Below are 23,986 nucleotides of genomic sequence, written 5' to 3' on the forward strand. Positions count from 1 at the left end.
ATCTGGCATAAAGCCAGCAGTTTGTTGCAGCTGCCAGAATAAAGTTATGTTAAACTATCACCGGAGTTCGCATCTCATTGAAAATTAAGTGATCTAACAGACCGATACAAAATATTTGGTCAGAGTTTCTGCCATCTCCATGTTCCCCATTACTAATTCCCCGGTCACGTCCTCTAAGGGACCAACATTTACTTTAACCACCCTTTTCCTTTTTATATACCTATAGAAACTCTTGCTATCTGTTTTTATATTTTGTGCTAGTTTACTTTCATAATCCATCCTCCCTTTCTTAATCATTTTTTTAGTCATTCTTTTCTGGCTTTTAAAAGCTTCCCAATCTTCTGTCCTTCTACTAGTTTTGGCCACTTTGTATGCCCTTGTTTTTAAATTGGATACAGTCCTTTATTTCTTTAGTTATCTTTTCTCCTCACTGGAATATATTTTTCTTGAGTTGTGAAATATCTCCTTAAATGTACACCACTGTTCATCAACTGTCCTACACTTTAATCTATTTTCCCAGTCCACTTTTGCCAACTCTGCCCTCATACCTTCAAAGTCTCCTTTATTTAAGCTTAGTACGCCGGTTAGAGATCCAACTTTCTCACCCTCCATCTGAATTTGAAATTCAAATGATTCCAAGAGGATCCTTTACTTGGCGATTGTTTATTAATCCTATCTCATTACACAGGACCAGATCTAAGATAGCCTGCCTCCTGGTTGGTTCCGTTACATACTGCTCAAGGAACCCTTCCCTTATGCACTCTATGAACTCCTCCTCAAGGCTACCCTGACCAATTTGATTTGTCCAATCAATATGGAGGTTAAAATCACCCATGATTATTACTGTTCCCTTTTTACAAGCCCCCACTATTTCCTGGTTTATGGTCTGACCAACAGAGTTGCTGCTGTTGGGGGGCCTATCGACTATGCCCACCAGTGACTTTTTCCCCTTATTGTTCCTTATCTCCACCCAAACTGTTTCAACACCCTTATCATTTGAGCCAATATCGTTTCTTACTATTGCAGTGATTCCATCCTTTATCATAAGAGCTACCCCACCTCCTTTTCCTTTCTGTCTGTCCTTCCGGATTGTCAAATACCCCTGAATATTTAATTCCCAGTCCTGCTCACTTTGCAACCACGTCTCTGTAAAGGCCATCAGATCATACCCATTTATCTCAATTTGTGCTGTCAACTCATAAGACTGAAACCTGCATGGCATCTTTATGATTGGATTTTGGGTTTGGGTGTGAGCCAATGATTAGTTCAGGAGAACTTCATAGGTTTTGAATGAGAGCAAGGGTATAAGAAGGGGGTCTTAACAGCCACAAATGTAGAAGGTGTCAGGAGGAGAAAGAAGGTGTAACGAGAGAATCTAGGAAACACCCGGGAGATGGAGAGAGACGAGAGACAGAAGACACAGGATGCAACTTACTCATGGTTGCGGTTTCTACAGAGTTATAAGTGGTAATATAAGTCTCAATTATTCTCTGTAAACTGATGCTCAAATACTGTAATGTATTAAGTCTTGCTTGTACTGAATAAAGTTAAATCACAGTCCCCCAGAGGTCAACTGCGAATCTTTTGGAACCAATATCCCTCTGGGATCTTGTAGCCTAAACATTTTTAAAATGTTAACGGATAGGCTAACTAACACTGAAATCTATATAAAATTAAGCAAAAGAGATCATAATGTCCACAAGTCACAGAGTGAAGTGGCAGATACCACATATTGTATCCTTCAACAAATGCAGATCAGGAATAAAATTGTGATTATTGCTCATTTGCCAAAAGCTTTCAGTCAATGCAAATATAAAAAAAACTAAATCAAACAGTAGACTAATATATCCAAAGGGCAGGTAACTACAAATCCAAGCATGTTATTACAGCTTTGTATAGATCACTTGTGAGGTCACGTTTGAAATATCTGGCACCCTATCTTCAAAAAAGGTACTGAAACATCAAAGGAGGTTCCTGTGCTGCTTGGCTGGTGGATGAGATGTCAGTCATGAGTACAGAAGACCAGAATTAAATGATGAAGATATATGGATGTTCTTCAGTTTTTGTATCACCACATTGGTAAATCAGAACAATTCGCTCAGGAGATTAATAGGTGTGGTAGTACCTACAAAAGGACAATTTATAGATTCTATGCACAAGAGGTCAGGCAAAACAAAAGGCCTTCTTTCTCCTTCATTTCACATCCCTCATTCTGCCTTTGTAGCTCCACACTTGGTCCTTGACAATGTAAGGGGAAAATGGGAAGGCTTCTCCTCCCACGAGCGGGCCCCCTGATATAGGGGGTCGACGCTCGCCCCAACCCGCATAACAGCCCCCGGAGTTAGCAGACAGAGACGAATGGCAAGGTATAACGATCTTTTATTACGAACGTCCGGGAACACCTCTCATCACAGCCGCCTGCGAGTGGGGATGCTCTCCGAACAGCAGAATCATACAACTTTTATACATTTCAAAAACCCCTCCATTCCCTGGTAAGACCTCCCTAGATCTCTAATTGGACTACCTTATCAGTGCTACTTCTCTAATTGGACTACCTTATTAGTGCTACTTTGGATTGACAGGCCAAGACCCTCGTGACCACCTTAGGCCGTGACTAGAATGACTTCATTTGGTCAGAATTTGTTGATTCTCCTTGGTGCCCGTGAGTACGCCTCGAGCCTCTTCGCAAGGTCTTATCAATGTCTGTTTAGGTTCTCACATCATATCCTGTCAGAATATTATTAAATTGATAACTTCTGGAGCCTTGGTACAAGGCCGAAGAGAGGCCTTTTACCTCCTTATGGGTCGGTGCAGGAACCAGCACTTTAACCCTTGTCCCGCTGGTACCCTTAATGCCAAATTTTTCTCTTACAACATGAAAATGATTAGACTAATCCACAACCAACATAGTTCTCAGACTGGCAACAAGACATACACTTCCACCAGTCTATTTTCATTCCAACACCTCTCCACTAATGGGGACTTCCATTTTATTTTTAATGCAAAACATAGTACAATAAATAATCTAGAATATTTGCTCGGCAAAATAAAATTAAAAGGCAACTTACCAATGCATTTTCTTTTACTTCCAGGTTATTGAGTACCACATCTCCTGTTAAAAGAATTACATTTTCATCAGAAAATAAACTTTTCATATTGAGGGAGGGGGAAAGGATAGTAAGAGACAACAGACATATATGCATGCTAGATAATCGTTCGATAGGGATTTGCAATCCAGTCATTTAAGTAGTAGCATCTTACGGTAGAACTTGCAACATCAAATCTCAGCAAAATAAGATAAAATGAATTTTTGCCTTAAACTCAATAGCAATTCTTGGCTATCCTATACAATAAACTCTCTATGGTCCTGCTCACAGCAAGTCAGAGGATATACTGTTTTATAAGATTAGGAGCATTATACCATATAATGCTCAATTAACTACTTTACCGTAGAGTGAGAGTGTGAGAGTGTGAGAATGTGAGAGTGTAAGAGTGGGGGAGGCAGAGAGAGAAGGGGAGGCAGAGAGAGGGGGTGGGGCAGAGAGAGACTGCGCGTGGAAGAAAGTGATTCAGGCCAAACAGAGCAGAAGTACGTGATCTGGATCACATTCTTACTCTCATCCCCTCCCCCACCTCCTTTCGACAGGATCACATTCTTCCCCAGTTCTTCACAATGCTGCCCCCCAACAAGTTTCAGACCTTTTCTCTCTCCCGCCAGACTCCCCTCCCGCACACACCCCCCTCACCCCCCAGTTCCTGAGCTCGTCTCTTTCTCCACCATCGATCCCCTCGCCTCTCCTCTCAAACTCTGCATGGCATTTCTGTTATGTATTGAATAAAGAGTCTGACCAGATACGGTGAGCTCAAAGTAAGGTGTGACCGCAGTCCTTTATTGCCAGTCTCCAGAGTGCCTCTCCAGCCTGTGAGGCCTCCTGATGGACAGGTGCTCCCAAAGGATTGTGGAATCCCTTGGGACTCCAGGAAGATGAACCCTCTGGTGGTTAAACTAAGTATTTACAGGTTTATATATATATATATATAAAAAAAAAACACTCCCCTCTCTTCTTTCCCCCACCCGCCCCCAAAAGTCAATAGTGTAACTATTTACAATGTGAGTCGATCTGAGGCCTTCCTTTCCCTGGTTGATCGTCTCGGTGCAAATGCTGGTGTTGGCGAGTCGTTTGTTGGGCCTTCGCTGGGCTGCTGCGCAGCTGGCCTTGCTGGACTGCTGGGGGTGGTGAACCTTGCTGCACTGCTGCAAGTGATGGGTTCTGCTTCATGGTCAACTGCTGGGTCGGTTGCCATTGGTGTGTGTTGGAGGGTCAAAAAAGGTAGAGTCTATTGTGGGTTGCTCTGGATAGTCCGTGAATCTGAGTTTGGTTTGGTCCAAGTGTTTCCTGTAGGTGAGTCCATTTGAAAGTTTGACCAGAAACACCGTACTCCCTTCTTTGGCCACGACAGTGCTGGGAAGCCACTTGGGACCTTGTCCATAGTTCAACACAAATACAGGATCATTAATCTCGATTTAGTGTGACACATTTGTGCAATCAGGATATGTATTCTGTTGAAGCCGCCTGCTCTCTTCCTATTCGTGTAGATCAGGGTGGATTAACGAGAGCCTTGTCTTAAGTGCCCTTTTCATGAGCAGTTCAGCAGGGGGAACCCCAGTGAACGAGTGGGGTCTTCTGCGGTAACTAAGCAGGACTCTGAATAGGCGAGTCTGCAGTGAGTCTTCAGTTACCCTCTTCAAGCTCTGCTTGATTGTTTGCACTGCTCTCTCTGCCTGACCATTGGACGCTGGTTTAAACGGGGCAGATGTGACATGTTTGATCCCATTACGGATCATGAACTCTTTGAACTCGGCACTGGTGAAGCACGGCCCATTGTCACTCACAAGGACGTCAGGCAGGCCGTGTGTGGCAAACATGGCCCGCGGGCTTTCAATGTTGGCAGCAGAAGTGCTTGCCGACATTATCTCACATTCAATCCATTTGGAGTACGTATCTACAACCACTAGGAACATTTTTCCCAAGAACGGGCCTGCATAGACGACATGGACCCTAGACCACGGTTTGGAGGGCCAAGACCATAAACTTAGCGGCGCCTCCCTGGATACAGTGCTTAACTGCGAGCATGTATTACATCTGTGAATGCAGGACTCTAAGTCCGCATCGATACCGGGCCACCACACGTAGGATCTGGCTATCGCTTTCATCATTACGATGCCTGGGTGGGTACTGTGGAGATCACTCATGAAAGTGTCCCTGCCCTTTTTTGGGACCACTACCCGATTACCCTATAGAAGGCAGTAGCCTATATATACATTTCATCTTTGCGCCGCTGGTACGGCTTTATTTCTTCCTGCATTTCTAACGGGACACTAGACCAACTCTTGTGGAGCACACAGATTTTTTTTAACGAAAGGACAGTAAGGGGTCCTGGCTCAACTAGGTTCTAATCCATCGGGCGATAACATAACTAAATCTGCGGGCTGTGCCATCTCCACCCCCGTGGTGGGCAATGACAGCCTACTGACAGCATCGGCACAGTTTTCTGTGCCTGGCCTGTGGCGGATGGCATAGTTGTATGCGGACAACGTGAGCGCCCATCTCTGGATGCGGGCCGATGCATTCGTATTTATCCCCTTAATTTCAGAAAAGAGGGATATCAGTGGCTTATGGTCAGTTTCCAATTCAAATTTGAGCCCAAACAGATATTGATGCATTTTCTTTACCCCATAAACACCCACTTACGCTTCTTTTTCGATCATACTGTAGGGCCTCTCAGCTTTAGACAGACTTCTGGATGCATAAGCATCCGGTTGCAATTTCCCAGATTCATTAGCTTGTTGCCATACACACCCGACACCATATGACAACACATCACATGCTAGTACCAAAGCACTTGCATGGATCATACAACACAAGCAATTTGTTTGAGCATAACAGTTTTCTAGCTTTTACAAAGGCATTTTCTTGGCTTTTACCCCATATGCATTCATCTCCTTACACAGTAAAGAGTGCAGTGGTTCGAACAGTGTGCTAAGACCCGGTAAGAAGTTACTAAAGTAGTTCAGGAGTCCTAGAAACGACCACAGCTCCGTCACATTCTGTAGTCTCGTTGCGTTCTCGATTGCCTCCGTCTTCGAATCGGTGGGCCTGATGCCGTCCGCCGCAATTATTCTCCCCCTGGAACTCCACTTCAGGTGCCAGGAAACGCATCTGGAGCATTTTAATCTGAGCCCCAGCAATTATGCCGACTAAGAACCTCCTCCAGGTTCTGCAGATGCTAGACAGTGTCCCAACCTGTAACCAAGATGTCGTCCTGGAAGACCACGGTGCACGGGACCGACTTCAGTAAGCTTTCCATGTTCCTCTGGAATATTGCCGCAGCTGATCGAATCCCAAACGGGCATCTGTTGTAAAAGAAGAGACCTTTCTGCGTGTTGATGCAGGTGAGGCCCTTCGATTATTCCTCCAGCTCCTGCGTCATGTAGTCCGAGGTCAAGTCCATCTTCGTGAACATTTTTCCTCCCGCCAGCGTTGCAAATAGATCGTGTACCTTTGGTAGCCTGCAAGGAGAAATGATTAATAGTTACTTTGTAATCACCACAGATTCTGACGGTGCTATCTCCCTTGAGGACTGGAGCAATCGGACTGACCCACTCATGGAATTTGATCGGCGAAATGATGCCTTCTCGTTGCAGCCTGTCCAGCTCAATCTCCACCCTCTCTCTCTCATCATGTACTGTACTGCTTTTGCTTTGTGAGGGATGGGTTGCGCCCCCGGAATCAGGTGGATCTGCACTTATGCTCCTTGGAACTTCCCGACGCTTGGTTCAAACAGCGAGGGGAACTTGTTTAGGACCTGGGCACATGAAGTGTCGTCGACGGACGAGTGCGCTCAGACGTCGTCCCAGTTCCAGCATATCCAGCTCCTGCGGAGCAGCGTGGGGCCATTGCCCGGTACCACCCAGAGTGGTAACTTGTGCACCGCTCCATCGTAGGAAACCTTTACAGTAGCACTGCCGATTACGGGAATCAATTCCTTTGTGTACGTTCTCAGTTTAGTATGAATGGGAGTCAGGACTGGCCTTGAGGCCTTGCTGCACCACAATTTGTCGAAAGTCTTTTTACTCTTTATGGACTGGCTCACGCCCATGTCCAGATCCACTGACACTGGGAGTCCATTTAATTCAACCATCAGCATTATCGGGGGACACTTTGTGGTAAATGTGTGCATCCCATATACCTCTGCCTCCTCGGTCTGAGGCTCTGGTTTGTCGTGATCCACCGTGGATCTGTCCTCCTCTGCAACATGGTGGTTTGCAGGATGATCAGGGTTTGCAGCTCACCTGCACATACGTTGGAGGTGTCCCATTGAGCCACAGTCCTTGTAAATGTATCCTTTGAAGCAGCATGAATGGAAACAATGATCACCCCCGCAGCGCCAACAAGGTGTTAACGGCCTTGCAGTCACCATACTTGATGGTAGACTTGGACATCTGCAGACGTGCAGCTGCAGGCATGTGAGGCCTGCCCTGTACATTATGATTCGAAAACAACATTACTTTGTTCACAGTACTTGCAACAGCACTCGTGTGCTGAGAGATTTGTTTGGTATTGTCACTGGTGGTGATGAACGCCTGGTCTATCGCTATGGCTTTACTCAAGATTGGGGTCTCTACAGTCAAAAGTTTGCGAAGTATTACTTCATGGCCAATGCCAAGTACAAAGTCCCTGAGCACGTGCTCCAAGTATGCTTCAAATTCGCAATATCCTGCAAGGTGTCTTAGCTCGGCGACGTAGCTCGCCATTTCCTGGCCTTCAGACCTCTTGTATGTGTGGAACCAGTACCTCGCATTAGAACGCTTTCCTTCGGGTTGAGGTGCTCCCGAACCAGTGCGCACAAATCATCATATGACTTCTCTGTGGGTTTCGCTGGAGCAAGCAGATTTTTCACGAGGCCATATGTTGGTGCCCTGCAAACAGTGAGGAGGATTGCCCTACGTTTGGCAGCGTTCGCTTCTCCTTCCAGCTCGTTGGCCACAAAGTATTGGTCGAGTCGCTCCACAAAGGTTTCCCAATCATCTCCATTCGAAAATTTCTCCAGGATGCCCACTGTTCTCTGCATCGTTGCGGTGGGGTTCGTCATCTGTATCTCGTCACCAGTTGTTATGTATTGAATAAAGAGTCTGACCAGATACTGTGAGCTCAAAGCAGTCCTTTATTGCCGGTCTCCAGAGTGCCTCTCCAGCCTTGAGGCCTCCTTATGTACAGGTACTCCCAAGAGATTGTGGGATCCCTTGGGACTCCAGGGAATGAGCTCTCTGGCGGTTAAACAAGGTATTTACAGGTTTACATATATAACGGTTTCATTAATAGAAATAGGAATATCAGCAACATAGTCTTGTCCACCACATTGATTCGGTGCGAGCGTTAACCTGGGAAGTGTTCTGGCCCACCGCCACTCTGGCCCAAAACTCCCGCCCACTCGGTGCGCCATCGGCAATCCCCTCCCCATTTGATGCCCTCTCATCGCCCACCTTCACCCCCACCGATCCTATTCCCTGACCTTCTCCAGATGGACCAAAGGAAAGCGTTGTGGTGCAGGCTGCAGTCACTGCACTGTTTGCACACACACAGGCTGAACTCCAGGATATAGTCGATGTATTTACTGAGGCGTACAGAAGCATGTGCTTTACGCTAAACATCAGTAAGACAAACGTCCTCCAGCTGCCTGTCCTCGCCGCACAGCACTGCCCCCCCAGTCATCAAGATCCATGGTGCGGCCCTGGACAATGTGGACCACTTCCTTTATCTCAGGAGCCTCCTATCAACAAGAGCAGGCATTGACGACGAGATCCAACACCGCCTCCAGTGCGCCAGTGCATCCTGAGGAAAAGTGTTTGAAGACCAGGCCCTCAAAACAGTCACCAAGCTCATGGTCTATAGGGCTGTAGTAATACCCACCCTCCTGTATGGCTCAGAAACATGGAGCATATACAGTGGACACCTCAAGTCGCTGGAGAAATACCACCAATGATGTCTCCGCAAGATCCTACAAATCCCCTAGGAGGACAGACTCACCAATGTTAGCGTCCTCGACCAGGCCAACATCCTCAGCATTGAAGCACTGACCACACTTGATCAGCTTCACTGGGCAAGCCACATCATTTGCATGCCAGACACGAGACTCCCAAAGTAAGCGCTCTACTCGGAACTCCTTCACGGCAAACGAACCGAAGGTGGACAGCAGAAACATTACAAGGGCACCCTCAAAGCCTCCCTGATAAAGTGCAACATCCCCACTGTCACCTGGGAGTCCCTGGCCAAAGACCACCCTAAGTGGAGCAAGTACATCCGGGAGGGCGCTAAGCTCCTCGAGTCTCGTCGCCGAGAGCTTGCAGAAATCAAGCATAGGCGGCGGAAAGAGCGTGTGGCAAACCAGTCCCATCCACCCCTTCCCTCAACGACTATTTGTCCCACCTGTGAAAGAGTCTGTGGTTCTTGTATTGGACTGTACAGCCACCGAAGAACTCATGTTAAGAATGGAAGCAAGGCTTCCTTGATCCCGAGGGACTGCCTATGATGATGACTGTTTGGCACTGCTGTTAGGAATTAGGATTACCTGAAAATGAGTGTGTTTCTGCTCGAGACATGTAAAGGGTTAATGTATAAGCTATGTTTTACTTGAGAATGCTTAAGTTTCACTTTCCTGGAAGACTTGCCTCAGACAGCGATGTGAATGAGTTAGATTATAGAATGTATAACATTTTGACTTCGTCCTTAATTTGGCCAATGAAGGCCCAGCTAATGTTTCTTCCATTATTACTAATAACCAATTATAATACCAAGGTAGAATTTGGAGTTTGTTTAACGGAACTGCTTGCAAATATAATAAAAAGTTAATTGGTATGAAAAGAATAGAAGGAATGGGAGTTAGGGTATCCATGACGACTGGCTGAAGAGAGACAGTTCGAGCCCGGGGTCGCTGATTTAATGGCCTACGGTTGCGCCTTAGACATGTACAGTTGGATCAGGGAGGATAAGACAGGATGAGATAAGAGACTATGTGGCCGAAATTGCCCTCAGACGAAAAAGTGGCGCACTCACTGGTGTTGTAATTTTTTTTCTCCGCCCCTATTCATGGGGCAGAGACTTGAGCGACATTCAGCTCTTAAGATTATTTTTTTAGGTCGTAGCGGTGTTGGTGTCGTCAGTGGGGCCGAAGTGCTGGTGGATGGAAGTGGCCGTGCTGACACATCACACCGTCCCTCCCTTCAGTTAAAGGGGAGGACCACTGCAAACTCTGCGTAGGGTTTAGTTAGACCCACTGGGCCACCAGGGAGGGTTTCGGCCGGGCCAGTGGCTTGGTACCCAAGAAGCGGCCCGACCGAACCCGTGGCCACCATTGTCAGGTCGACCTCGGAGTTGGCCAACAATTAATGGGCCTTAAAGAGGGGCGTAATTTCAGCCCCTATAGTTATGAGGGAACAGGGGTCCAGATAGATGGATTGGCCTTCAAAACTATAAACAAGAAAAGGTGTGTAATGGTTGTAAAGACCCCTCCTTTGGGGTGGGTCTTCATCAACAAGTTGAGACAAAGAAATAGAAATACTATTGGGAACTGAACTTTTAAGGGAGCCTTCATTGGTCAAATAGTCCTGTCAATAATTAGATCCCAGGCCCACCCCTAAAAAGAGGATAAAAGAAACCATGAGGGCTCATTCAGACAGATCAGGAAGGGAGAACCACACAAGGGTGAGCTGGTTGAATGCTCTTTCGAGAGTGGACCCCATTCATTGAAGTCAATCACTCTCGGGGTTCGAGACAAAAAGGAAGAGACTCCATAAGCCAGAGAACTGCTTGTCACGGCCGTATGCTTTTGCTGCATAACTCGTGTTATATTCCATCCTAAACTCAAACACAATATATCCACCATATTGGTTTGCACTCGAACCTGATTATTAGGGTGACCAGAGATAGCCTTAACAGGCAATTTCCACCTTTGGCGAGCCAGCCAGGTGTGCAAAAGGGTTATTGTGGTCGAAAAGAGTAAAGGACGGTTTCGGTTTATAAAGATACTAGGCATTGTTATAGGGATGGCAGTTGGGTATTTTAGAGACAAGTTGCGAACAGTCTCTCAGATAACAAGCGGTAATCGAAATAGAGCAAGGTGACGAGAAGAGTTACTCTGAGTTTTGGGATGAGATAGCGTCCCAGCTAGATGCGAAGAAATGTACGGTTAAGGAAATAAGTTTTCGGCAGTCGTCCGTTGAGATCCCACTCCTGACACCAAATATTAATTCCTGGATTCTTTTACTTCAATCTGGTTCAGTAAAATTACTGAGTTGAATACCTCTTGTGCTTTGAACAAAGCAGTCTTTATTACCGGCCAGTAAGACCTATCAGACAGAAGATATACTCTCTGGATAGAGCGTACACACTCCCTACGGATAGGTGAAGTTACATCGTAAAGCGTTAACAGTTATACAGTTTTGAAATCAGATAACAAAATACAAATGGATTGACAGTCTAACTCAGTCACTCATTAGTCAATCTATATGAGATGTTCTTCTTGAAAGCTCAAGTATTGCCTCCAAATGTTTCAATCTAATGGTGTGACTATTTACTGAGACCTTGCAATTCTGCAGATGTATTTCATGTTACAATTATATATTATTGGCAGGATTAGTGACTTGAAACCTTGAGACAGACTGTTAGCTATGCTGATGTTGCACTATTTGCAATCTGACATTCTCCCAGCTATTCTTCCATGGCTTATACATTTTCATATATCCCGTTTACTTTACTGTCCTTAATTCCATATATTCCGTTCAGATATCCACAACACAGCCCACTTATGTGCCGTTCGCTTGGGAGGCAAAGTTGTACTCCTGAAAGAGAGAAATGCACAACTTGAGGGATTTACAGGACTGGCAGGACTGACACTTGACATCCTGTGCCCTCCTCCGTCAAGAGCAAGCCTCGGCAGATGAAGGGCGACTTGCTTCAAGATGCCACCATTGGGTCTATGAGGATAACAAGGCTTTAGAAATTATAAAATGAATCCCTGATCTCACAACTTGCAGACCCCATGGATTCCTTGACAGAGTTGCTCGAGCAACCCCCTCGAGCGAGCGCTGACCATACTCACTGCGAATTACAAATCCTGGAATTGATGGGAAAACTGGGGAGACAAAATGCTACTGTTGCAGCCATTAGTCACCTTAAACCAGGAAATCCCATTATTAATTTGGATGATCAAACAGGAAAAGCTCAATTCAATAATAGCCCCACTTATCAAAAATCAATTTGGTGACCTTAGGCGATTGAATTCGATAATGATACCTCCCTCTGTAACCGAAAACCTGACTCCAACTGAGGAAATATCTACTACCATAAGAAGTTTGACCCCGCCAGAATGCAAAGCATTAGCCGAAGAAATGGGGCCAATAAACTGGGGGATGAACCCAGTTGCCCTTACAAGGGGCTGGGGTGATTTCCGTTTGTATCTGGTGTCGCAATTCCCACAAACTGCTTATGCTATTTTATTCTTGTACGTCAGAATTATCGACTGAAGGAAAGATGGTTCTACTTTTTTTTTTTAAGGGTTTCCCAAATATCCTAAAATGTTCACAAATGATCCAAGATAACCATACATGGGAATTAAGGCTGCTACATGGAGGCTGATGGCTGAGGTTTGTGTCCTCAGAGAGAGGTATGCAACAAGCAATGTTATTCATAGCATCTGTTGTGTTGCTGATATTAATAACTCTTCAACTAGGCTGGAGTTTAATATTTTGATATTTCAAATAACAGTGTTGATATTTGATGTCTCCAAGATAAGAGGAGACTAATTGATGTCCTGTTTGACTGTTCCATTTTTGATCGGGGCAGAGGAGCAGTGAGAGATCGTGATCGGGGCCCAGGAGAGGCGAGGGTTCGGGGTCCAGAAGAGACGAGGGCCCAGTGGCAGCATGGGCCAGCCCACACTGCGATCTATGGATAGTAGGAGCATGCTTGCGCATTAGGTCCGTGCAGCAGAGCTTGGTCTCCAGTTGTCTTGATTAACCCTTGCCACTGGATCAAAACCTAGCTCGGTCAAGCCCGTATAGTGGCTGGTTGCAAAGCCACTCCACTTTTAAAAGAATTCATGCACAGGCATCTTCCACCCTTTAGTATGTAGTTCAGGACCTAGATTGTCAGGTCCCTCATTGAAGCACCTGTGAACTCATCCCTTTTTGGTGTGGAAGCAAGTCATCCTCGATACGAGGGACTGCCCAATACTAATACTATGTGTTGCCAGTTAGCAGTCTTTGCTCACTCAAGAATCAGAGCACACCTAACACATCTGAGAAGAGCAGTAAATGGGAAAATCTTGAAGCATGTTGAGCTTTACTTCACCCAGCAACAGGCATCATTTTATTGGATTTTACTTGGACACTGACTGACTTTGAAAGGAGAGAAAGAGAAAATACTAAAATCATCCCTATTTTAAAAAAGAAAAGTTACTTGAAAGTACCCTTGAATAATGGAATCCAGATTTTCACCATTAAGCTTTTTCTTTTAAGGTTTTTTTGTTAATAAAACTTTATTCAGAAAAATTTTACACTGCTGACTGATGTTCAAAAAATTAATCAACTTAAAAGTTTGCAAAAAAATTCTGTAAGTGTATATTATTTCACAAGTATGACAAGTAGTTGGCCAATACTTCTTGCCTGGATGAGTGCAGCTCCAACACTCAAGAAGCTCAATACCATCGAGGCCAAAACAACCCACTTGATCAGCACCCCATCCAGCAGCTTAAACATTCACTCCCTTTAATAGTTTGAACCTTATCCTAATATGATTTAGTTTAAAAATGTACCTTTTCTTGATGTTTCTATCTTATTTACATCTTAAGGTTACCAGACAGTTTTTCTTCAGAACAGTTAACCCAAGTTTCTTCAGTCTTTCTTCATAACACATTCCTCTGCTAGTAGAGATCAGCCTTGTGCTTTCAGAACTATCTTGGCTCCTGGTCTGGCAATGTCTCAATTTTAAAACTCTCACCCTGGTTTTCAAATTGCTTCATGGCCTCACCCCACCCCTTCTCTACAACCCTATGATATCTCTGCGCTCCTTCAATTCTGGCCTCTCGCACATCCCGATTTTCTTCGCTCCACCATTGGCGGCCATGCTTTCAGCTGCCTAGGCCCCAAGCTCTGGCATTCTCTCCCTAAAACCTCTCAACCTCGTTCTCCTCCTTTCAGGCGCTCCTTAAAACCCACCTCTGACTCAGCTTTTTGTCACTTGTTCTAATATCTCTTGTGGTTCAGTGTCAAACACTCCTGTGAAGCACACAGGAGTGCGCTTGAGGAGGATAACTAAAGAAAGAGTAGGGCCTATAGGGTAATCTGTGTGTTGAGGCGGAATTCGTGGGTATGGTTCTTAATGAACATTTTGCATCTGTTTTCACAGAGAGGGATGATGCAGACATTGCAATCAGGGAGGAGGAGGTGTGAAATATTGGAGGAAATAAACATAGTGAGAGAGGATGCATTAAGGGGTTTAGCAGCTTTGAAAGTGGATAAATCCCCAGGCCCAGATGAAATGTATCCCAGGCTGTTAAGAGAAGCAAAAGAGGAAATAGCAGAGGCTCTGGCCAGCATTTTCAAATCCTCTCTGGCTACAGGTGTGGTGCCAGAAAACTGGAGGACTGCTAATGTTGTACCTTTGTTTAAAAAGGGAGAAAGGGATAAACCGAATAATTACAGGCCAGTCAGCCTAACCTCATTAGTGCGAAAAGTATTGGGAAAAATTCTGAGGGACAGGATAAATCTTCATTTGGAAAGACATGGATTAATCAAGGTCAGTCAGCATGGATTTGTGAAAGGAAGATCATGTATGACTCACTTGATTGAATTTTTTAAGGAGGTAACAAAGAAGGTCGATGAGGGTAGTGGGTTTGATGTACATATATGGACTTTAGCAAGGCTTTTGATAAGGTCCCACATGGCAGACTGGTCATGAAAGTAAAAGCCCATGGGATCCAAGGCAAAGTGGCAAGTTGGATCCAAAATTGGCTCAGAGGCAGGAAGCAAAGGTTGATGGGTGTTTTTTGTGAATGGAAGACTGTTGAGTGGAGTACCACAGGGCTCAGCACTAAGTTCCTTGCTTTTTGTGGTATACATCAATGATTGAGACTCGAATTTAGGGGGTATGATTAAGAAGTTTGCAGATTACACTAAAATTGGCCGTGTGGTTGATAATGTAGAAGATATCAATGAACTAGTCAGGTGGGTAAAACAGTGGCAAATGGAATTCAATCTGGGTAAGTGTGAGGTAATGCATTTGGGGAGGGCTAACAAGGCAAGGGAATGGGGGTCCCTGTACATGAAACACAAAAAGCATGCAGGTACAGCAAGTAATTAGGAAAGCAAATGGAATGTTGGCCTTTATTGCAAGGGGGATGGAGTATAAAAGTAGGGAAGTCCTTCGACAACTGTACAGGGCATTGGTGAGATCACACCTGGAGTACTGCGTACAGTTTTGGTTTCCTTATTTAAGGAGGAATATACTTGCATTGGAAGCAGTTCAGAGAAGGTTAACGAGGTTGATTCCTGAGATGAAGGGGTTGTCATATGAAGAAAGGTTGAGCAGGTTGGGCCTATACTCATTGGAGTTTAGAAAACTGAGAGGTGATCTTATTGCAACATGTAAGATTTTGAGGGGGCTCGACAGGGTAGAGGCAGAGGATATTTCCCCTCGTGGGGGAATCTGGAACTAGGAGGCATAATTTCAGAATAAGGAGTCGCCATTTAAAATGGAAATGAGTAAGAATTTCGTCTCTTAGGAGAGTCATGAATCTTTAGAATTCTCTACCCCAGAGAGCTGTGGAGGCTGGGTCATTGAATATATTTAAGGTGGGGAGAGACAGATTTTTGAAAGATAAGGGAGACAAGGGTTATGGGGAGAGGGCAGGGAAGTGGAGTTGAGGCCAAAATCAGATCAGCCATGATCTTATTGAATGGCAGAGCAGGCTCAATGGGCCAGATAACCTATTCCTGCCCCTATTCCTTATTAATACACGTTAAATGGTAGGATACTGAGAAGTGAAGAGGAACAAAAGAACATTGGAGTGCATGTCCACAGATCCCCGACGGTGTAGGCCAGGTAGATAAGGTGGTTAAGAAGGCATATGGAATGTTTGCCTTTATTAGTCGAGACATAGAATACAAGAGCAGGGAAGTTATGCTTGAACTGTATACAGGTGCAGCATCGAGAATCTGGAACCCTCGGGACTGAGGCCGTTCCGGATTTCGGGCTTGTGATCGTCTCTGACGTCATGAATCTGGAAACACCCGATCCTAGGTTCGGGTATTTCTGGATTTTGGAACATCAGAAAGGGACGGGGGGGGGGGGGGGCGAGGCGAGGGGAGTCCCCGCCGAGCTGTTCGGGCCGCTGGCCCAGTCGCTGACATTGTCAAGTGGGCCCCGCAGAGGTGGAGCTGTTTGGGCGGGCCCCGCCGAGGTGAAGCTGTTCGGGTGGGGTCCCACCAAGGTGGAGGTGTTCGGGCGGGGCCTCGCCCTGCTCCTCCCATCCCGCTCCTCCCGTCCCGGTGTTGGGGCGGGCCAATGAGGAAGCCCCGAGGTAAGGGCAGTGGCGGTGAGGTAAGGGCAGGGGCGGCGAAGCGAGGCCAGAGGTCGGGCAGCGGCGGGGCCTCGAGGTCGGCAGGTCCGGATTCCGGAACAGTTTACAGATTTCAGACGACCCTGCCACCGATTGGTCTCGAGTCTGGATTTTCAACGCTGCAAAACACTATGTAAAACACTAGTAAGGCCACAGCTACAGTACTGCGTGCAGTTCTAGTCACCACATTACAGGAAAGATGTGATTTCACTAGAAAGGATAGAGAGGAGATTTACGAGGATGTTGCCTGGACTGGAGAATTTTAGCTATGAGAAAAGATTGCACAGGCTGGGGTTGTTTTCTTTAGAACAGAGGAGTCTGATGGGAGACCTTATTGAGGTGTATAAAATTATGAGGCGCCTAGATAGAATAAGAACATTAGAAAAAGGAGCAAGAGTAGGCCATATAGCACCTCGAGCCTGCTCCGCCATTTAGTATGATCATGGCTGATCCAGTCATGGACTCAGGTCCACTTCCCTGCCCGCTCCCCATAAACCTTTAATCCTTTAAATCGGTTAAGAAACTGTCCATCTCTGACTTAAATTTATTCAATGACCCTGCTTCCACAGCTCTCTGAGGCAGAGAATTCCGCAGATTTGCAACCTTTAAAGAAATTCCTCCTCATCTCAGTTTTAAATGGGCGGCCCCTTATTCTAAGATTATGCCCTCTAGTTATAGTCTCCCCTATCAGTGGAAACATCCCCTCTGCATCCACCTGCATCCAACTGGTATTAGTGTTACATCCCTGGGTTATGCTATGTGCATCTCGTAGTAGGACAATGAAACCCAATTTATGGGACAGATTGACGACATTGAACCAGATAAGGTATCTCCTGTAGACCCAAATTTGTAACACTGAGAACTGTCCTGATTATTGACCTTGGACCTCAAACAATTTCTTATCCATGTCATGAAGCTGCCTCCAAGCCACACATCATTATTTTAGCTAGGAGTCTCTTGCGCAGAACTTTATCCATTTGGAAATCCAAATTTGGTGACTGTCTACCGGGTGCCACAGAGCAGGTCTTTTGGGCTGAACCTTACTACTTATTCCATCTGACAGAGCTCATTGTTCTACATTATTCCTCACTGGAGTGTTTAAAATCCATGAAAATGTTAAAAAAGCAGCATAAAACATTGATCAATCTAGGCATCACATGCTACATTAGCAGCACAAGCTCACTAAAGGCCAGCTTTAAACTCCGCAAATACCAGGTATCTTCGCTTTAAATTAATGTAATTTTAACCAAAGCTTTAAAAAAAATAAAAGGGGCAAGTTTTATTTCCATTGAGCATGAATGGATGGACATCTAATCTGAGCTTTATAACCCCAGCACGTGAGGTTGGTCACCTCTCTCACTCCTGACACTACAGCAGCAGCTGGAGGTGGCGATAACATTTCAGGCAAAATGTTATACCGAATGTTTTGTTTTCCACGTCAAACGATGCAAGCCTGTACTGGAGAGAGAGAGAGAGAGAGAGAGATTGCACAGCCTTGGTTTTTTTTACATTTAAATTCCAAATTGATCACAGCCGACAGAAAATATATATTTTGGGCAGTGAAAAACACAGGACATTTTTACAGGCTATATTATATCAGTTTATTTTTCTAAATGATTAACATGTTGGAAGATGAATTTCAGATTTTATCCAAAGAGAAGCTTCAGAACAAAAAATTATGAAGTGTGTATTTTTTTTAAACTTCAGAAGGCGAGGCCCCCGAAAAGAAACAGGATTAAGGTGCTTGTGTGAGTGGTTTATAAGAAGAATTTCAAAACATTCATCTGTTTACAGAAATATTTAACTTTGTAGCCGTGCAAGCTATTTATCCCGCTGCAATGAGAAGGGAGAACGAGCTTCTCAATAAACCATCACCCTCAAACAAACTCCACGACCCCTACCTCAGGTCTGTCAGTCTCTAGGACCATCCTCCGACCCACAAAGCTCTTGAAGTCAGATACTCCTAAACACATATCCTTACACTGTTTCTGGTGCTGATAAACACAGCTACCGAACTCCAAATTGGTTCATGTTGCCTATCCTTTGTGCAGTGTTTTTTTTACAAAAGGCAGCATTCATAGAATGTTACAGCATAGGAGGGGGACATTTAGCCCATTGTGGAACTCACTGCCTCAGAGAGCTGTGGATGCTGGGACAGTGAATAAATTTAAGACAGAAAGAGACAGTTTCTTAAACGATAAAGGGAATAAGGGGTTATGGGGAGCGAGTGGGCAGGGAGGTGGACCCGAGACCATGATCGGATCAGCCATGATCGTATTGAATGGCGGAGCAGGCTCGAGGGGCCGTAGAGAAACATAGAAAATAGGTGTAGGAGTAGGCCATTCAGCCCTTCTAGCCTGCACCACCATTCAATGAGTTCATGGCTGAACATGCAACTTCAGTACCCCATTCCTGCTTTCTCGCCATACCCCTTGATCCCCCTAGTAGTAAGGACTACATCCAACTCCTTTTTGAATCCTCAGTGATTTGACCTCAACAACTTTATGTGGTAGAGAATTCCACAGGTTCACCACTCTCTGGGTGAAGAAGTTTCTCCTCATCTCGGTCCTAAATGGCTTACCCCTTATCCTTAGACTGTGACCACTGGTTCTGGACTTCCCCAACATTGGGAACATTCTTCCTGCATCTAACCTGTCTAAACCCATCAGAATTTTAAACGTTTCTATGAGGTCCCCTCTCATTCTTCTGAACTCCAGTGAATACAAGCTCAGTTGATCCAGTCTTTCTTGATAGGTCGGTCCCGCCATCCCGGGAATCAGGCTGGTGAACCTTCGCTGCACTCCTTCAATAGCAAGAATGTCCTTCCTCAGGTTAGGAGACCAAAACTGTACACAATACTCCAGGTGTGGCCTCACCAAGGCCCTGTGACAACTGTAGCAACACCTCCCTGCCCCTGTAGTCAAATCCCCTCACTATGAAGGCCAACATGCCATTTGCTTTCTTAACCGCCTGCTGTACCTGCATGCCAACCTTCAATGACTGATGTACCATGACACCCAGGTCTCGTTGCACCTCCCCTTTTCCTAATCTGTCACCATTCAGATAATAGTCTGTCTCTCTGTTTTTACCACCAAAGTGAATAACCTCACATTTATCCACATTATACTTCATCTGCCATGCATTTGCCCACTCACCTAACCTATCCAAGTCGCTCTGCAGCCTCATAGCATCCTCCTCACAGCTCACACTGCCACCCAACTTAGTGTCATCCGCAAATTTGGAGATACTACATTTAATCCCCTCGTCCAAATCATTAATGTACAGTGTAAACAGCTGGGGCCCCAGCACAGAACCTTGCGGTACCCCACTAGTCACCGCCTGCCATTCTGAAAAGTCCCCATTTACTCCTACTCTTTGCTTCCTGTCTGACAACCAGTTCTCAATCCATGTCAGCACACTACCCCCAATCCCATGTGCTTTAACTTTGCACATTAATCTCTTGTGTGGGACCTTGTCGAAAGCCTTCTGAAAGTCCAAATATACCACATCAATTGGTTCTCCCTTGTCCACTCTACTGGAAACATCCTCAAAAAATTCCAGAAGATTTGTCAAGCATGATTTCCCTTTCACAAATCCATGCTGACTTGGACCTATCATGTCACCGCTTTCCAAATGCGCTGCTATGACATCCTTAATAACTGATTCCATCATTTTACCCACTACCGATGTCAGGCTGACCGGTCTATAGTTCCCTGCTTTCTCTCTCCCTCCTTTTTTAAAAAGTGGGGTTACATTGGCTGCCCTCCACTCGATAGGAACTGATTCAGAGTCAATGGAATGTTGGAAAATGATTGTCAATGCATCCGCTATTTCCAAGGCCACCTCCTTAAGGACTCTGGGATGCAGTCCATCAGGGATTTATCGGCCTTCAATCCCATCAATTTCCCCAACACAATTTCCCGACTAATAAGGATTTCCCTCAGTTCCTCCCCCTTACTAGACCCTCTGATCCCTTTTATATCCGGAAGGTTGTTAGTGTCCTCCTTAGAGAATACCGAACCAAAGTACTTGTTCAATTCTTTTCTTTGTTCCCCGTTATGACTTCCCCTGATTCTGACTGCAGGGGGACCTAAGTTTGTCTTTACTAACCTTTTTTTCTTTACATATCTATAGAAACTTTTGCAATCCGTCTTAATGTTCCCTGCAAGCTTCTTCTCGTACTCCATTTTCCCTGCCCTAATCAAACCCTTTGTCCTCCTCTGCTGAGTTCTAAATTTCTCCCAGTCTCCGGGTTCGCTGCTATTTCTGGCCAATTTGTATGCCACTTCCTTGGCTTTAATACTATCCTTGATTTCCCTCGATAGCCACGGTTGAGCCACCTTCCCTTTTTTATTTTTACGCCAGACAGGAATGTACAATTGTTGTAGTTCATCCATGCGGTCTCTATATATCTGCCATTGCCCATCCACAGTCAACCCCTTAAGTATCATTCGCCAATCTATCCTAGCCAATTCATGCCTCATATCTTCAAAGTTACCCTTCTTTAAGTTCTGGACCATGGTCTCTGAATTAACTGTTTCATTCTCCATCCTAATGCAGAATTCCACCATATTATGGTCACTCTTCCCCAAGGGGCCTCGCACAACGAGATTGCTAATTAATCCTCTCTCGTTACACAACACCCAGTCTAAGATGGCCTCCCCGCTAGTTGGTTCCTCGACATATTGGTCGAGAAAACCATCCCTTATGCACTCCAGGAAATCCTCCTCCACCGTATTGCTTCCAGTTTGGTTAGCCCAATCTATGTGCATATTAAAGTCACCCATTATAACTGCTGCACCCTTATTGCATGCACCCCTAATTTCCTGTTTGATGCCCTCCCCAACATCACTACTACTGTTTGGAGGTCTGTACACAACTCCCACTAACATTTTTTGCCCTTTGGTGTTCTGCAGCTCTACCCATATAGATTCCACATCATCTCAGCTAATGTCCTTCCTAACTATTGCATTAATCTCCTCTTTAACCAGCAATGCTACCACACCTCCTTTTCCTTTTATTCTATCCTTCCTGAATGTTGAATACCCCTGGATGTGGAGTTCCCAGCCCTGATCATCCTGGAGCCACGTCTCCGTAATCCCAATCACATCATATTTGTTAACATCTATTTGCACAGTTAATTCATCCACCTTATTACGGATACTCCTTGCATTAAGACACAAAGCCTTCAGGTTTGTTTTTTTAACACCCTTTGTCCTTTTAGAATTTTGCTGTACAGTGGCCCTTTTTGTTCTTTGCCTTGGGTTTCTCTGCCCTCCACTTTTCCTGATCTCCTTTCTGTCTTTTGCTTTTGTCTCCTTTTTCTTTCCCTCTGTCTCCCTGCATTGGTTCCCATCCCCCTGCCATATTAGTTTAACTCCTCCCCAACAGCACTAACAAGCACTCCCCCTAGGACATTGGTTCCGGTCCTGCCCAGGTGCAGACCGTCCGGTTTGTACTGGTCCCACCTCCCCCAGAACCGGTTCCAATGCCCCAGGAATTTGAATCCCTCCCTGCTGCACCACTGCTCAAGCCACGTATTCATCTGCGCTATCCTGCGATTCCTACTCTGACTAGCACGTGGCACTGGTAGTAATCCCGAGATTACTACTTTTGAGGTCCTACTTTTTAAATTTTGCTCCTTGCTCCTTAAATTCGTCTCGTAGGACCTCATCCCTTTTTTTACCTATGTCGTTGGTACCAATGTGCACCACGACAACTGGCTGTTCTCCCTCCCTTTTTAGAATGTCCTGCACCCGCTCCGAGACATCCTTGACCCTTGCACCAGGGAGGCAACATACCATCCTGGAGTCTCGGTTGCGGCCGCAGAAACACCTATCAATTCCCCTTACAATTGAATCCCCTATCACTATCGCTCTCCCACTCTTTTTCCTGCCCTCCTGTGCAACAGAGCCAGCCACGGTGCCATGAACTTGGCTGCTGCTGCCCTCCCCTGATGAGTCATCCCCCTCAACAGTACTCAAAGCAGTGTATCTGTTTTGCAGGAGGATGACCACAGGGGACCCCTGCACTACCTTCCTTGCACTGCTCTTCCTGCTGGTCTTCCATTCCCTATCTGGCTGTGGACCATTCACCTGCGATCAGACCAAATCGCTACATGTGCTACTCACGTCATTCTCAGCATCGTGGATGCTCCAGAGTGAATCCACCCTCAGCTCCAACTCCGCAACGCGGTCAGTCAGGAGCTGGAGGCGGATACACTTCCCGCACACGTAGTCGTCAGGGACACTGGAGTCGTCCCTGAGTTCCCACATGGTACAGGAGGAGCATAACACGTGACCGAGCTGTCCTGCCATGACTTAACCCTTAGATAGGCAACAACAATGCTAAAGTTTACTCACTGTTATAGAAGAGAAAAAAGAAAAACTACTCACCAATCACCAGCCAATCACTTACCCTCTTGGCTGTGACGTCACCTTTCTGTTTCTTTCTACTTCTTTTTTGCCTTCTCCCTGTAGCTGCACAAGTACGCCTTTTATAAGCCTCTCCAACGGACTCCCGAAGCCTCTCCACGCACCTCTCGCCGACTCTGGGCCCCGGACTCCCTGCTGTGCCTTTTATAGGCCTCCCCAACGGACTCCCGACGCCTCTCCACGCATCTCTCGCCGACTCTGGGCCCCGGACTCCCTGCTGTGCCTTTTATAGGCCTCACCAACGGACTCCCGACGCCTCTCCACGCACCTCTCGCCGACTCCATGTATGGCCTACTCCTGCTCCTACTTCTTATGTTCTTGTGTACCTGTGCCAGCTCTCTGAAAGATATGCACTTAGTCCCATTGCCCTGCACTTGCACCATACTTTCAAATCTCTTTTTCAAAATGCCTCCCCACTTCCCCAGGACATTTCATCCAGTGATCACAGACTCTGGGAATCTCCTCCCCAGTTCTTCCAGACCCGTCTGATTAAATTGATTGAATATTTCGAGGAGGTAACCAGGAGGGTCGACAAGGGCAGTGCATATGATGTAGAATGGATAGGTGGGACCTATTTCCCTTAGCAGAGGGGTCAACAACCAGGGGGCATAGATCTAAAGCAATTAGGGGGAGGTTTAGAGGGGATTGAGGGGAAATTCTTTTCACCCCGAGGGTTTTGGGGGTCTGGAACTCACTGCCTGAAAAGGGTGGTCGAAGCAGAAACCCTCACCACATTTAAAAAGTACTTGGATGTGCACTTGAAGTGCCATAACCTACAGGGCTACAAACCAAGAGCTGGAAAGTGAGATTAGGCTGGAGAGCTCTTGGTCAACCAGCGTGGACACAATAGATCAAAATGGCTTTCTTCTGTGCTG

The 23,986-nt window shown here is 45.8% G+C and overlaps 1 protein-coding gene across 2 annotated transcripts in view; it reads right to left on the bottom strand.

Moving 5' to 3' along the window:
- Window positions 1-23,986, bottom strand: part of vps13a (vacuolar protein sorting 13 homolog A) — a 645,125-nt gene that overhangs the window by 608,867 nt on the left and 12,272 nt on the right. For both annotated transcript variants that reach the window (XM_070882697.1, XM_070882688.1), the window contains exon 2: window positions 3,069-3,112. In XM_070882697.1, coding sequence (XP_070738798.1) covers window positions 3,069-3,112 — 44 coding nt within the window. The remainder of the gene's footprint in view (window positions 1-3,068; window positions 3,113-23,986) is intronic.

This window comes from Pristiophorus japonicus, chromosome 1, assembly GCF_044704955.1.
Source record: "Pristiophorus japonicus isolate sPriJap1 chromosome 1, sPriJap1.hap1, whole genome shotgun sequence".
Classification (NCBI taxonomy): Eukaryota; Metazoa; Chordata; class Chondrichthyes; family Pristiophoridae; genus Pristiophorus; species Pristiophorus japonicus.